The sequence below is a fragment of the Asparagus officinalis genome, chromosome 8 (assembly GCF_001876935.1).
Source record: "Asparagus officinalis chromosome 8, Aspof.V1, whole genome shotgun sequence".
Lineage (NCBI taxonomy): Eukaryota > Viridiplantae > Streptophyta > Magnoliopsida > Asparagales > Asparagaceae > Asparagus > Asparagus officinalis.
Genome location: NC_033801.1, coordinates 6,400,372 through 6,416,553, shown reverse-complemented (window position 1 = coordinate 6,416,553; position 16,182 = coordinate 6,400,372). Strand labels below are relative to the sequence as shown.

At 32.8% G+C, this 16,182-nt stretch overlaps 1 protein-coding gene across 1 annotated transcript; it reads right to left on the bottom strand.

The window, feature by feature from the left end:
* LOC109820523 (60S ribosomal protein L37a) lies at positions 9,599-11,901 on the bottom strand. Its single transcript, XM_020386682.1, has 5 exons — positions 11,798-11,901; positions 11,047-11,086; positions 10,853-10,941; positions 10,692-10,774; positions 9,599-9,932 (listed from the first exon to the last, which is right to left on the bottom strand). The coding sequence occupies exons 1-5, from the start codon at positions 11,798-11,800 to the stop codon at positions 9,869-9,871; spliced, it is 279 nt and encodes a 92-aa protein (XP_020242271.1). The 5' UTR covers positions 11,801-11,901; the 3' UTR covers positions 9,599-9,868.

The following is a 16,182-nucleotide window of genomic DNA, read 5'->3' as shown; positions in this document are numbered from 1 at the left end:
TATATCCCTAATTGGTACTCTCAGGTCTTCTATCATGCCTGGGTACTTAGTAAGACCAGATACCAATGTCAGATAGTCCAGGAAATCACTCGAACCTGAACAAATATTCAAAAATGTACAAAACAGGGAAAATGCAACAGAGAGTGTTGTGGTCGACCGATCCGGTCGACCGAACTCTGGCACGAGCCTGGCGGTCGACCGCTAGGCATCTCGATCGACCGACAGAACGTCGCGGTCGACCGGTGTGGTCGACCGTCGCGGTCGACCGAACAAGCGTCGCGGTCGACCGAATAAACTTGGCGGTCGACCGAAGCCCTAAAACGAGCTCAGCGGTCGACCGCACCAGTCGACCGCCGAGCGGACAAAAACCCAAATCTGGGTTTCTGTCAGCTCGAAACCTGAAACAAAAAAAAAAATCTTAAGACGAATACCCATCTTTATGGAAATGTTATGCAGCAGTAAAACACGAATTTAAACCTTTAAAACTTGGTCATGTTATGCAGCAGTAAAACACGAATTTTAAACCTTTAAAACTTGGTCAACAAGATCCCATATATATATAAACAAGATCTACCCATGGTTAACACTAAAAAAAAAAGGTTTTTACTTCTTTTAAGCTAGATTCAGATCTAGATCATTTAAACAGGAGCCATTGGTGAGTTTTAAGAACAAAGAATACACTAATTTCATACTTTATGCCATAATGTTCTATTAGCTAAATTTAAACCTTTAAAACTTGGTCAACAAGATCCCATATATATATAAACATGATCTACCCATTGTTAACACTAAAAAAAATATAAGGTTTTTACTTCTTTTAAGTCAGATTCAGATCTAGATCTTTTAAACAGGAACCATTGGTGAGTTTTAAGAACAAAGAATACACTAATTTCATACTTTATGCCATAATGTTCTATTAGCTATTCAAAAATACGAATTTGGCTCAATGAAACCCAATGAAACTCAGTTCTTGACATGAAACAAAAAGTGGGTGGGGGTTGGGCGAAAAGTTACTCGCCTTGGGTGTTGACAACTTCTCTGGAGATGATCCTCCTTGCTCAGATCCGTGAAAAAATCCCCTGGAACTCTTCCAAACTCCCCAAATCACCAGGTGCAGCTAGGGTTTTGAGAGGGGAGCTCAGATCCGCGAAAAATCCCCTGGAACTCTTCCAAACTCCCCAAATCACCAGGTGCAGCTAGGGTTTTGCGAGGGGAGAGAAAGGGGGCTAGGGTTTTACACTTGAACTGAAGAGGGGCTCTCCTGGGTTGAGTTGGTATATATATATATACTCCCTAACCCGACCCGAAACCCGTTAGACTCGAAACAAAACCGCAAAGAAAAACAACCTGGAAAAACTCTCTGCTCGCTGATCGGTTGACCGCACCGGTCGACCGCTCAGCATAAAAATGCCTTCTGATAGGTATTTCACATGATGATCTTATATCACTCGATTTCTTTCACTTATATACACCTGATGGGTTCCCAAACACTGATAAACATATATATCTCCTATATATATGGTTATTCATCACAAAAGAAAGGTTTATTACTATTTATTCACACAATTTCATTATAAAATTTCAGGGTTTTACATCGAAATATCTAAAATGGCCAATAATCATGGGTTATAGCTCATTAAATTATAAATTTTTACATCCGTGAAATTATTTGCCTATTGGTCGAAATGACTACAAAAGACCTAACATTGTGAGGTATAGCTCATGAAATCGTGTATTTTAGCATGCACAAAATTATTTCACAAAGAAATCAAAACGACTAAAAATGTCTAATAATCATGAGCTATAGCTTATGAAATTGAGAATTTTGGCCTTCATAAAATTATTTGCCGTTGGGACGAAATGACTGAAAATAGCCAAAAATAGTGGGTTGTGGCTCACGAAATCGTAAATTTTTTCTATTGACAAATTATTAGACAAGGGGTCAAAATGACTAAAAATGGCCAAATTTTGAGGGTTATAGCTTAGGAAATTGTGAAATTTTATCACCGTAAAATTATTTGATAACAGGCCGAAGTGACTAAAAATGGCTAAAAATCATGAAGTTTTAGACCACAAAATCATGAATTTTAGCCTCCACAAAAGATATTTGTCAATGGACTGAAATGACTAAAAATGACCAATAATTGTGCGTTATAGCTCGCAAAATCATTAGCTTTAGTCGCCACAAAATCATTTTACAATAGGTCAAAATGAATAAAATTGGCCAAAAATCATGAGTTAAAACTAATGAAATCATGAATTTTGTTTACTACGAAAATGTTTGATGACATGTTGAAATGACTAAAAATAATTAAAAATCATGTGTAATAGCACTATGTTCTGTTCTTTTTGAATGATGGGAAATTTATTATATGTATATTAAAATTATCGATTTTCATAAGCTATAACCCACACTAACGACAATTTATTATGTCAACATTAAATTTCATGATTTTCATGAGTTATAACCCATAATATTTTTCAATTTTTATTTATTTTAACAAAATATAAATTTATTTTGTTTACATTAATATTTGTGATATTCATGAGTTAACCCACAATTTTTATTAATTTCGAACAATTGCAAACATACAATGTGGACAAAAGTTTTAGGATTTTCATGAGCTATATAACCCATGACATTTGTTAATTTTTAATTATTTTGAACAAATTCAAATTTATTATATGTACATAAAAATAAATGATTTTTGTTTGTGTAAATCAAAATTCATAATTTTCATGAGCAAGAACCCATAGTTTTTGACACTTTTTGTTCATTTTGAACAAATATAAATTTCTTATGTGTACATCAAAATTAACTATTTTTGTTAGCTATAACCCCATAGTTTTTTTAAAATTATGTTTCTTTTGAATGAATACAAATTTGAAGTGTACATAAAAATTTACGATTTTCATGAGCTATATAACTCATGATTTTTGTCATATTTAGTTCATTATGAAAAATACAAATTTATTTTGTGTGCTTTGAAATTCATGATTTTCATGAGCTATAACCTATGATTTCTGATAATTTTTGTTCATTTCAAAAAAAAACTATTTTCATATGTGTAAATTAAAATTTATAATTTTCATGAGCTATAACCCATGATTTTATAATTTTTGGCTTGTTTTGAATCAATACAAATTTATGGTGTGTACATCAAATTGACGATTTTCGTGAGATGTAAACCACAGTGTTGTAAATTTTTGTTCATTGCAAACTAATATAAATTTTATATGTGTACATTAAAATTTATGATTTTCATGAGCTATATAACTAAATATTATTATTATTATTTGACCTTTTAGAGCAAATACAAATTTATTATATGTACAACAAAAGTCAAGATTTTCATCAGCTATAACTCATGACTATTGACTATTTTTGTTCGTGTCCAACAAATATAAATTTATAATTTGTAGATTAAAATTTATAATTTTATGAGCTATAATCCATGATTTTTGATAATATTTATTCATTTTTAATAAATACAAATTTAATGTGTTAATTAAAATTCAACATTTGAATGAACTATAATCTACAATTCTTTAAAAAAATTGTTCATTTCAAATAAATACAAGTTTCATTATTGCACAGTAAAATTTGTAATTTTCATGAGCTATAACTCACAATTTTTGTTAATTTTTATTCATTTTGAGTAAATATAAAATTAATTATAAGTACATCAAACTTCATGATTTTCATGAGCTATAACTCATGGTTTCTGGTGTTCATTTAGAATGAACAAAAAATTATTATGTGTTCGTCAAAATTTAATATTTTCATGAGCTATATACCTAACTTTTTATCAATTTTTATTCATTTCAAGCGAATGCAAATGCGTTAAGTGTACATCTAATCAACAATTATCATGAGCTATAACTCTTTCTTTGCTAAAATTTTTGTTTGCTTTGAATGACTACAAATTTGTTTTATGTACAATAAAATATATGATTTTCATGAACTATAACACATGATTTTTATTTTTTATTTATTTTAAATGAATGCAAATTATTTATGTATACATCACAATTCATGATTTTTCTTACCTATACCTCATGTCTATTTATATTTTTTATTTGTTTTGAACAAATAGAAATTCCATACATGTAAATCAACATTTTCAATTTTTTATGAGCTATAACCCTTAAGATTTTTTATAATTTTTGCTTATTTTAAGCACATGCAAATTTTTTATATGTACATGAAAATTTAATATTTTCGTGAGTTATAACTCATGATTTTTTTTCTATTTTTGTTCATTTCCAATGAATGCAAATTTACAATTAGCACATCAAAATTTACTCTTTTCATTAGCAAATCCATGATTTTTTATAACTTTTGTTCATTTCAAATGAATAAAAATCTCACTATGTATATCAAAATTCATGATTTTAATGAGTTATTTGACAATTTATGTTCATTTTGTCTAAATATGAATTTCATATATGCACATTAAATTTTATGATTTTTAGGAGCTAGCAGTGGTTTTTGACAAATTTTGTTTGTTTCAATGAATACAAATTTCATATATAAACATTAAAATTCTTGGATTTCATGAACTATAACTCATGATTTTTTTTATTTTTTTATTTTGAGTGTATGAAAAATTCTTTTGTGTAAATTAAAATTCACAATTTTCATGAGCTATAACCCATGGTTTTTGATAATTTTTATTCATTTTGAATGAATGTAAACTTATTATGTGCACATTAAAATATAATATTTTCATGAGCTAAAAACTTATGGTTTTTATCAACTCTTATACATTTTGAAGAAATGCAAATTTATAGTGTATATATCACATGTCATGATTTTTATAACTTGTAACCCATAATTTTTATCAATGTTGGTTTATTTTAAAACAAATGTAAATCAATTGTCTTTTTATCAATATTTGTGATTTTTATGAGCTATAACTAATAATTTTTTATTAATTTTGGTTCATTTCAAATGATTGCAAATTTATCATATGTACATCAAAATTCACAGTTCTCATGAGTTATATAATCCACGCCTTTTGTTATTTTTTATTGTTCTGATTGGACGTAAATTTATTATGTCTACCTCAATTTTTTATATTTTTTATTTGCTTCTAGCAAATGTAATTTATTATGTGTACATTAAAAGTTATGATTTTCATGAGCTAAGACTCAAGATTTTTGATATTTTTCATTTCCAACAAATATATTATGTGTACATCAAATTTACAATTTTCATATAATAATTCATAGTTTTTAACAATTTTTGTTCGTTTTGAACCAACCACAAATTTCATATTTTTACATCAAAATTCATGACTTTCATGACTTATAACCTATAATTTTTGTCAAATTTGGTTTGATTTGAGGGAATGTAAATTAATTGTCTTTATATTAATATTTTGTGATTTTGACAAGCTATAACTAATGATTTTTATCAATTTTGGTTTGATTTGAACGGTTTTAAAATTATTATATGTGCATAAAATTTTAGATTTTTATGAGCTTTATAACCCACAACATTTGTTAAATTTTTCCTATTTTCAACAAATACAAATTTATCATGTGCATATCAAAATTGACAGTTTTCATGAGAAATAATCCGGAATTTTTTTACAATTTTTGCCCATTTTAAATAAATGCTAATTTATTATGTGGACATCAAAATTCATGATTTTTATGAGCTATAACTATTGTTTTTAAAAAAAAATATTTGTTTTGAATGAATACAAATTTTATTTGCCTACACCAATTTTTTGCGATTTTCATGAGCTAACCCATAATTTTTTTTAATTTTTATTCATTTCAACCGAATGCAACTTTATTATGCGTCTACAAAACTTTAGGGTTTTCATGAAATTTATATCCGCATTTCCTACCAAGTTTTTTCCATTTTGAACAAATGCAATTTTATTATATTTACATCAAAATTAATAATTTTCATGAGCTATAACCAATAATTAATTTTCATTCATTTCAAATAGATACAAATTTATTATAAGTAATGAAAAATTCATGATTTTTATGTCCTATAACCCATGATTATTGACAAATTTTATTTATTTCGATCGAATAAAAATTCCATGTGTACATCAAAATTCATGATTTTTATGAGTTATAACCCTTGCTTCTAAACAATTTTTTGCTAGTTTTAAACAAATACAAATTTCATATGTGAATATCAAAAAAATTTATTTTTGTGAGATATAACTCATGTTTTTTTAATTTTTATTAGTTTTAAGTGAATGCAAACTTATTATGTGTAAATCAAGATTTTCATGAGCTATAATCCATAGTTTTTGATAATTTTTATTAGTTTCAAGCAAATGCAAACTTATATGTGTATATCAAAATTTATTACTTGAGGGCAATGGGTATAACTTGGCAACTCATTTTATAAAATGACCACGTACTCACAAGCACAAGACCCCACCACCACCCTGTGATGACTAGGTGACCTAAACATTATTGACCTAAACATTATTGACATTAGTGGACATCAAATTTATCATGTGGACATCAAATTTACGGTTTTCAAGAGCTATATAACCCAAGATTTTTGCTAATTTTTGTTTGTCTTGAATGGATGCAAATTTATTAAGTGCATATCAAAATTGATGATTCTAATGAGATGTAACCCACGGTTTTTGATAAAAAAAATTTCCTTTTGAACAAATATAAATTTCATATGTGCACATTCAAAATTTACAATTTTCATGCACTATATTTTATGATTTTTTAAATTATTATTTGTATCTAATGAATGCAAATTTATTAGATGTACATCGAAATTCATACTTATCATAAGCTATGACCCACGATTTTTAAATTATTTTTCGTTTCCAGCAAATATCAATTTATTATGCGTACATCATAATTTTTGATTTTTCATGAGCCATATACATATGATTTTTATCAATCTTTATTTGTTTCGAGTGAACATAAATTTATTATGTGTACATCAAAGTTTATGGTTTTCATGAGCTATAACCAACTATTTTTGTCAAAATTATTCGTTTCAAACAATTACAAATTTATTATATGCACATCAAAATTCACGGTTCTCATGAGCTATATAATTCATGAATTTTGTCCCCTTTTTTTTGAATGAATGCAACTTTATTATATGTTCATCAAAATTTCATGTGTACATCAAAATTTGTGACAGTTTTTTTTTTCAATTTTAAAATATACAAATTCTAGGTATACATCAAAATTGTAGTTTTCTTAAGCTATATTCCAAGATTTTTTGTGTACATCTAAACTCACGATTTTCTTGAGCAATATAACTCACGATTTTCGATTATTTTTGTTCGTTTCTAACGAATACAAATCTATAATGTCTACATCAAAACTTATGATTTTGATAAGCTATAACACATGGTTTTTGACTAGATGGTTGTGACGTCACTCACTTCCCTGGTGGAAGAATTAAATTAGGGAAATGAAAATTTCTGTATCTCATGTAATACTATTTAGATAAGTAATCAAAATCTATACACCGATTTATTAGGTGACCATTAATTTAATTAATATAGCCATGTCACTTGTTGGGCTTTCTAGCTCACCACCAACACCTGTGGCTGCAACTAATTGCAGGACCGGTTCGAGATCAAAACGAACACATTCCAAAAGATGGACGCTTGATAAAGAGATCACTACTTTGGATTATTTTTGAACCGTAAATGTTACGTAAGCCCTTGTAATTAAAAGGCAAACTTTAATTTGACATGTACAAATACAAATCTATCTGTGCAAGCCAACGAGCTTGGGTTGTGACAATTACCCTATTTTTCAGACCTTTTTATCCATTTTCATATGTATTGAACCAACGGTAAATTATTGGCATCATTTTAAATTCTCAACTTTCGTAAGCTATATAACACATGATTTTTATACATTTTCAATCATTTGGCAATTACGTTTTCTTTCCTCAAAATTCTCTAATTTCTTTGTGTTACAGCCTATAATTTTGCCCAATTTCATCTGTTTCGACCATATGACAATTAATCGGTAAACTTCAAACTTTGCAGTTTTCATGGGTTATAACTCACAACTTTTTTTTTATTTTCGCTCATACCAAAGGTTGTTAGGTTTTTTTTCTTCAAAATTCACAATGTTCATAGGCTATAACCCCACTATTTTTATCTATTTTTATTTGTTTTGATCCAATGGAAATTAATTTATGGACTTCAAAATTCAAAACTTCTATGGGTTATAACTGATTATTTTTATTCATTTTCATTGGTTTTAACCAAATGAGAATAAATTTTTCTTTTCTTAAAATTCACGATTTTATGGGCAATATAACCAATTATTTTGTTGATTTTTATTTGTTTCCACCCAATAGCCAATAATAAGTGTACTTTAAATTCTCAATTTTCATCAGCTATAAACCACAAATTTTATCGCTTTTTGTTTGTTTCAAGACAACAACAATTATTATTTTTATTTTTAAAATTTACGATTTTCATGGGCTATAACTCGCAACTTTTGTCCATTTTCATATGTTTCAAACTTATGATAATTAATTGATGTGCTTAAAAATTCGCAATTTCCATAAGCTATATAGTCCACGATATTTTTTAATTTTCAGTCATTTTGTATGGCTATAACTCACTTTCTTTCATTCATTTTTATTGACTTCCACTCAGTGGGAAATAATTTCTGTACTTCAAAATTCTCAATTTTTATATGCGATAACCTATGATTTTCAACTGTTTGTGCCCAATGGCAATAAATTTGTGTACTTCAAAACTCTTCATGAGCTATATAACACACCATTTTGTCCATTTCCAATCAGTTTCTCACCTCAAATTCATGGTTTCTATGAGTTATTACTCACAATTTTTTTCTTTTTTATCTGTTTCAACCTAATTATCAATTATTGATGATGCTTCAAATTTATTCATTTTTATCTGCTTCAATGTAAAGTCAAATTATCAATTATTGATGATACTTCTTAACTTTCAAGTTCTTGCGGTGTGTTATGACAACACATTCGGATGGAAATAACCAACGACCTGATGACCTACAGAAAATCCTCGTCGCCTAAATATGAAATTCAGTTTCCTTTCGTCCATAATATCGTGATGCACAAAATGACACTCACTTATGCCATACCAGTAGTCTACTAATTTGCATTTGTCCATAATTTCATTATTTCATCCAATAATTTCAATTCAATACAAAGATGATGCAAGGCTGCATGAAAAATCATCTCTTCCAGTCAAAATAACTAAAAAAAAAGGTCTCTTACATACTGCAAAACATTTTTGACTCATCACCACATTTCTCCCTTAAATTAAATAAATGTCCTGTACAAAACAATCTGCTATACCTCAATCGTTGAAGATGAAAATATTTCCTACTATCGATTAACTTTCTGTTTTTTTTTAAGAAATCAAAAGTTAACCAAGTCCCGTGTGAGCAGAAATTAGTAATAGACGAGTCGCGAGCACAATAAACATGTCTGCTATGTTATAAGCATCATTCATAACCATAAAGCTCGCGTATTTCATGTTACTGACTTCAGAAACATCTCCTCATGCAACATAGTATTTCGAGCAAAATAGGTAATTATCTACTAAATTCAGATAAAAAGTTTTAAAACATAGAAACAAAGCAACCAGGCAACAGTTCAAACATAAAACCAGACACCAGCCAACAATTCAAACATAAGCACTAAAACTAACAGATTCCTACCAAAAAAACATGACTTGTCCAAACAGAAACAGGTTCAAGAGATTCAGAGTTGAGAAAACAAATACTAGCCTTAACATAGCACCACGGCCTACGTAAGATCCCAAAACGATAAGATGTGGGCATTGCCACTCTACTCATTACAACCTCGATAAAACAAACTAAGCGACAGAATAAAGGAAATCTAACTCTCAGTCTGCTCCCTCAGCCTCCTGATGGTGCTCCTGACAGTGACAGCACTCGCGGTGCTGAAAAGCAGAAAAACAAAATTTAAGAGCTACACAGAACATAAAAACTGGGTCCAAAGAAAAAAAATACGAAAATTAATCAGTCGTTTAAGAATAAGACGGTCCTGTTGCACGGTTATGAATTCAAAATTAAGATTTAAGAGAATCTTGGGTGTCCAAAAAAAAGAGGCTAAATTATGCTAACCCCAAAAACTTTCACCATTTTAACCTAATAACTTTCAAAATCACACCATACCCAGAATAACTTTTGCAGAAAACCACCCCTATATCTTTTAGGTAAATTACACTAATCCCCAATTACTTTAAAAATGCATTTTATATTGTTTTTGGTAGTAATTTATGGGGGTTATCTGCAAAATGCAGAAACTTATCAGGGGTTCCAAAAAGTAATAGGAAGTAACGGAGGTTTAGTGCGATTTTGGAAGTTATTGCGGATTTATTGCAAAATGTTGAAAGTTCTTGGGGGTTCAGTGTAATCTATCCAAAAATAGGTTAGGGAACAAAAAAGCTTCGCAGTTAACCATAAAGGACTAAAAAAGGCTGGGAAAAAACATATTGATGCCAAAGACAACATAAAAAAATGAGTATCACTAATAAACACTGAATCTTTGAAAAGGTGGGGAAGAATTGATTTCCAAAAACGGTATAAGAATCTCAGTTTGTGAGATGTTAAGCAATAAATTGATTATCTTCAATCGTGTTACAGCTGAGACAGACAATGGCAAACAATTCATGCATTATCAGGGAATATAAACATACTTGAGTGTGTAAGCACCACCAGCTTTCACTTTGCCACAGTCCTTGCAGCCCCAGATCCCAACAGCTTTCCTTTTCACGGCATACTGGATCATAAAGTGCCAGCTTTTAGCATGGATAGATGGCAACAATGAAGAGAAGATCATATTTTACAGATAATATACCTTGCCACAGAACTCGCAGAAATACTTAGCATGTTGGCTGACCTCCATTTTCTTAATCTGCTTCCTTAGACTTGCACCATACCGGGTGCCTGCATTACCACTCTTTTGTAAGTCACAGAACAACTTCCAGAAACCAACGAAAAAAACAATTTTCCATTGGAAAAGAGCTAACAAAAATAAAGTAGACAACTTACCATACTTCCCAACAATTCCAGCCTTCTTCGTGCGCTTAGTCTGAGTTCACAATATGATATGTCAACAATCGGACAGGCGCATTGGTTGTAAATTGAACAAACTTGCAATAAATTGAGCATATATAATTGACAAAACAACAAGAAAGTTCATATGCACTCTTTATCCACCACTTTCTTCCAAAAAATTTCGTCTCAGAGATCTTGTCGTGTATAAAATTGTACTCCATGATCTAAACCAATAATTTGATACTACAAGAACTGTGCTTCAGTGGATAACTAAAACGAAAATGATCTCCTAGTTTAGGGCAAGGTTGTCATAATTATGGTTCGTACTTGGTTACTGGATTATTTACAACCTGGATTTACAAAAGTTGCATGTTTGTTCAGTTATTATATAAATGCTTCATCTTAATCAAAGGCAATTGGTCACATCAAATTGGGTCATGTATGGATCTGGTTTTATTCACAGCAATCCACAGCGGAGAGTATCAACTTTAAGCAATAATGTTTGTACCAAATAGCTTAAAACATCATAAAGACGGTTTCTTTCAATTAAGAATCATAAAAATCATGGTAGTAGAACACGTAATTGTTCTCCAACAATACAAAAAGCCCTAAAACTTAAACTCTAAACAGCCAACAAAACTTCGAGCTAAATGGAGAGATCCGTAGATCCGCGGTAATCTAACACGAGAAGTTAAAACCCTAGAAAACGATGGAGAAACGAGAGATGGTCGATGAGCGTCCGTACCATTTTCGCGTTGGTGGAGGGGGAGAGAACTGGAACCCTAGGTGAAGCAAAGACTCTCCTTTGGTCTGCTCTCAGCTCGGCGGAAACCCTAATCGTAGCTTTTATATAGAGGGGGTTTTGAGCTGTTGAGTGATCTGGGCCGTTTATGAAATTGGACGGTTGTGATTGTTCCTCTACGAGGCTTCCGATGGGCCAAGTTTCGCCAAGCAAGCCTTATTTTTTAACGGGCTGGGACCCCGTTTCACCGTCAACATTCACTTCGGGAGACTCGACAGTCGACTACTCTTGTAAAATTGATGTATCAACGTCAGGAGTGTAGCTAGGGCTCCTCACGGCCGTAAGGATGAATGTTCATTTTAGAAAATTGTCTGCCAAGCCATGAACTTATGAGCCACCCATGTTGCATCAATGTGACGAGCTAAGAGCTCACAATCTATAGTCTTTTAGTAACTCATTTTCATAAATGGACTCTCAAATCTCAATCCGTTCCTAGCTTTATGTTGGTTAGAACTAGGTAGGCTTGTCCATCCGGGCCGGGCCGGGCCGGCCCGGCCCGGAAATCCGGGCCCGGGCCGGGCAAAACTGGGACCCGGACCCGGACCCGGGTACACCGGGCCGGGTTCCGGGCTGGCCCGGGTGATTTTCCTTTTTTTTTCCCAAAATTTTTTAATGTTATTTAACTTATAAATTATAAAAAAAAGACAAGAAAAATAACAAAAATAATAATTTTATTAATTACTTAAAATGACATAAATTACAAATAAGAAATGATAAAAACATATTCTTTATTAATAATTGATAAATCAGTTACAAATTACAAGTACAAATTTATTTTGCAATTAATCGCATCACAATAGATAAGTAAATCCCAACTAGGTTGGCACCTACTCACCTATATCACTATCATTTGCAATTATTTCCAAAATAATTCTTTACAAATTGTAAGCTAAGATATAAAAACTACAATCTATTCTTTATATCTATCTGCTAGTCCCAATTCTTCAAATTTATCTTCAATTCCAGCCATCCGATCGATGCCTTGCGTTCGCTTCTCGTACCTCCACCAATCTTGTAAGCACATCACCGCTTGTACAGTATACGGATCCAAGCATGTCCTATGATCGAAGGCGGATTCCGAAGCTACCGTCGAAACCTGCACTGTTAGTAAATCACGAACCATGGTGGAAAGTATAGGATATGAAACTGATCCATATACTTTCCACCATTGCAAATTATCTAAAGCATTTCCTTGACATCTAACTAAAGAAGCAGAAAAATATTCATCTATTTCAGAAACCTCCGATGATGACGATCCAAGTCCAGATCCACCAGTTAGCTCGGCTACCATTGCATACCTATCAAAACTTACACTTTTACCTCGGGCTCGGGATGAGCTCGAAGAAACCGAAGCTGCAGACTGTTGTGCAGCTACACCATGTCTAGCTGCATACTCATCATATAAAGTTTGAAAATAATTTCTAATAAGTAAATGATGAGTAGTAGCATTCAGGGTGGTTCCATCATCTAAGTCTATAATCTGTCCACCATACAATGACTGTAACAAACTTCGAAGGCCAATATCCTTCAAGCATGGATCAATAAGAACCCCCAAACCAAAAATATGAGGAATAGGCCTAAAATACTTATTAAATTTGCTCTCCATTTCAAAAACCATAGGTCCAAAAGTAGCATCCAAACGATATTTATCAAAAAAATTTTGAATATTTAAAATTTGTAAAGCAGCTAAAGTAATGGTTGGATAATAACAGCCAGATAATAACATGGTAGCATCATAAAAAACTTGTAACATTTCATTTAAATTACATATAACTGTCCATTCATCTTCAGTTATTCCATAAGTGCTACCAGAACTAGAACTAGAAGCATAATAGTTTATAAAATCAGTTATAATGTCTTTATATTCTATTGCTACACTTAACATTGCATATGTGGAATTCCACCTATGGTCAACATCTTTTGGAATTAGTCTAGGCTTTACATTTTTTCTTTTACAAAATTGTTTCCATCTTTTAAGTCTTTGTTCAGAAGCACTATGCATGTAAGCAACTGTTCTAACCTTTTCTATCATGGGTTTAATTTCAGTAAATGCACTTTGAACAATTAAATTTAAAATATGACAGATGCACCTAATATGAAAAAGATCACCATGACATGGCAATGATAAAGATGATCTGATAAAATCAACAGCTACATTGTTATTACTTGCATTATCTAGTGAAAGAGAAAATATTCTTTGTGAAATTTCTAATTTCATAAGTTCTTCAATTATTAAATTTGCAACATTAGCACCAGTATGTGACTCTTCTATTGCAATAAAAGAAACAACTCTTTTAAACATTTGCCAATTTTCATCAATCCAGTGTGCTGTGATACATAAATATCCAGTTTGTGCTCTAGATGTCCAAATATCAGAAGTTAAAGAAAATTTACAGTTTAAATTTTTAAAATAAGAAATTATTTTTTCTTGTTCTTGCTGATAATATTTTAAAATATCACGTTGACAGGTTTGACGAGAAAATTTTTTAAATGCAGGATAAAAACCATCTCTAAACATATCTTCAAATTCATCATCTTCTACTAATTTAAAAGGAAGGTTTTTAAGAATGATAAACCTGATTACGCATTTCCTGGCTCTGGCAGCGTCATAGTTCCAACTACCGAGACTACCAGAAGAGGAGGATTGAGAAATCATGGATTGTCGGATATCACCTTGAGGAGGCTGGCCTTTGTTGTGTTTATCTAAATGGCGTTTGAGGTGGTTGGTGCCGCTCTTATGATGAGCTTGAAAAATCTTGCCGCACAAAGCACACTTAGCCTTCTGGGTGAGGATCCTACCGTGTTCATCCTTGGTGACGTCGATCTTCTCGTAAAAATTCCACACATCGGATCTTGGCCGTTTAGGAGCTCTTGGTGCAGATTCGTCGCCACCGGATTCGGGATTAACTTCGGTAGGAGGACTGATAGTAGGAGGACTCATAGTAGGAGGACTCAATTCAGGATCGGGAGATATGTTTTGCTCTTCATGCCGCCGTTGGCGAGCCACGTCCGGGCCCGGCCCGGGCCCGGAACAGTGCCGAAAAAAGGCACTGTGGCTTCGAATGACCGGGCCGGGCCGGCCCGGGCCGGCCCGGCCTAATTCCGGCAACGGTCACCACTGGTGACCGTTGCCACCCGGGCCGGGCTCCGGTCCCGGGCTGCCCGGCCCGGGCGTTGACCCGGCGGCGCACTGTACCGGGCCGGGCCGGGCCCGGGCCGGGCGCCGCTGAGGCCACCCGGACCCGGGCCCGGAACCCGGCCTGGCCCGGTTTTCCGGGCCGAGGCCGGGCCGGGCCGGGCTCCGGGCCGGGCCCGGGCCAGCGGGTAAAATGGACAGCCCTAGTTAGAACACCAGAAAAATTCCCCAATGAACCAAAATATGGGACCAACAGGGGGACAGGTGAGGTGTTCTCCTCCTATTGCATAATGAGTTGGTTATCATTAATGATGGTCAGCCGGGCCGAGGCCGGGCCGGGCCGGGCTCCGGGCCGGGCCCGGGCCAGCGGGTAAAATGGACAGCCCTAGTTAGAACACCAGAAAAATTCCCCAATGAACCAAAATATGGGACCAACAGGGGGACAGGTGAGGTGTTCTCCTCCTATTGCATAATGAGTTGGTTATCATTAATGATGGTCAGCTCATTATGCAATAGAAGGGGGACATCTCATCTGTCCCTCATATTGGTCTCATATTTTGTGTCCCTGTAGCAAAGCTTAAAACACCATGAATATTTGGCTTAATATAATTATTAAAAAAACCCTTAACTTTGAACGTTTATTAAAAAAACGCCTTAGCTTTTAAAATATCGAAAACCCCCTTAAGTTTAGGTGTTTTCAGAAAACCCCATTTAACTTTAAGAATTTATCATAAAACCATAAATGGCATTATCCCTTATTATTCCAAATTTTCAGTGGACAATATAATCTCCAAAAGGGACTTCACGTCCACGTTATTAAAAAGTTAAAAAAAAATTAGCTTAACACATTAATTTGATTTCTTGCATGAAAACCATCCACGCTAAAAAAATCCCTACTTTGGGGTATTTTTGTTCACTGAAAATTTGTAATAATGAGGGACAATTAATACGATTTTATGATAAAACCTTTTGATGCCCCTAAACTTAAGGGGGGCGGGGGTTTCTTATATTTTGAAAGTGGAGGGGTTTTCTAATAATCATCCAGAGTTGGGGGATGTTTTCTGATGTTAAGCCTAAATATTTTACCATTCTAAAATCAATAGTATAACCAATGTTACCATGCCAATAACTTTGAAAGCACGAAAATTATATTTTATGCTAGCCTTCTAACAATTTCCGTACGACATGATAC

Excerpts from the sequence above, each read along its gene's own strand:
- LOC109820523 (XM_020386682.1), bottom strand. Across the intron at positions 10,942-11,046 it reads TGGAATTGTTGGGAAGTATG|GCACCCGGTATGGTGCAAGT; the intron begins GTAAGTTGTCTA and ends GTGGTAATGCAG. Across the intron at positions 10,775-10,852 it reads TCTGCGAGTTCTGTGGCAAG|TATGCCGTGAAAAGGAAAGC; the intron begins GTATATTATCTG and ends TTTATGATCCAG.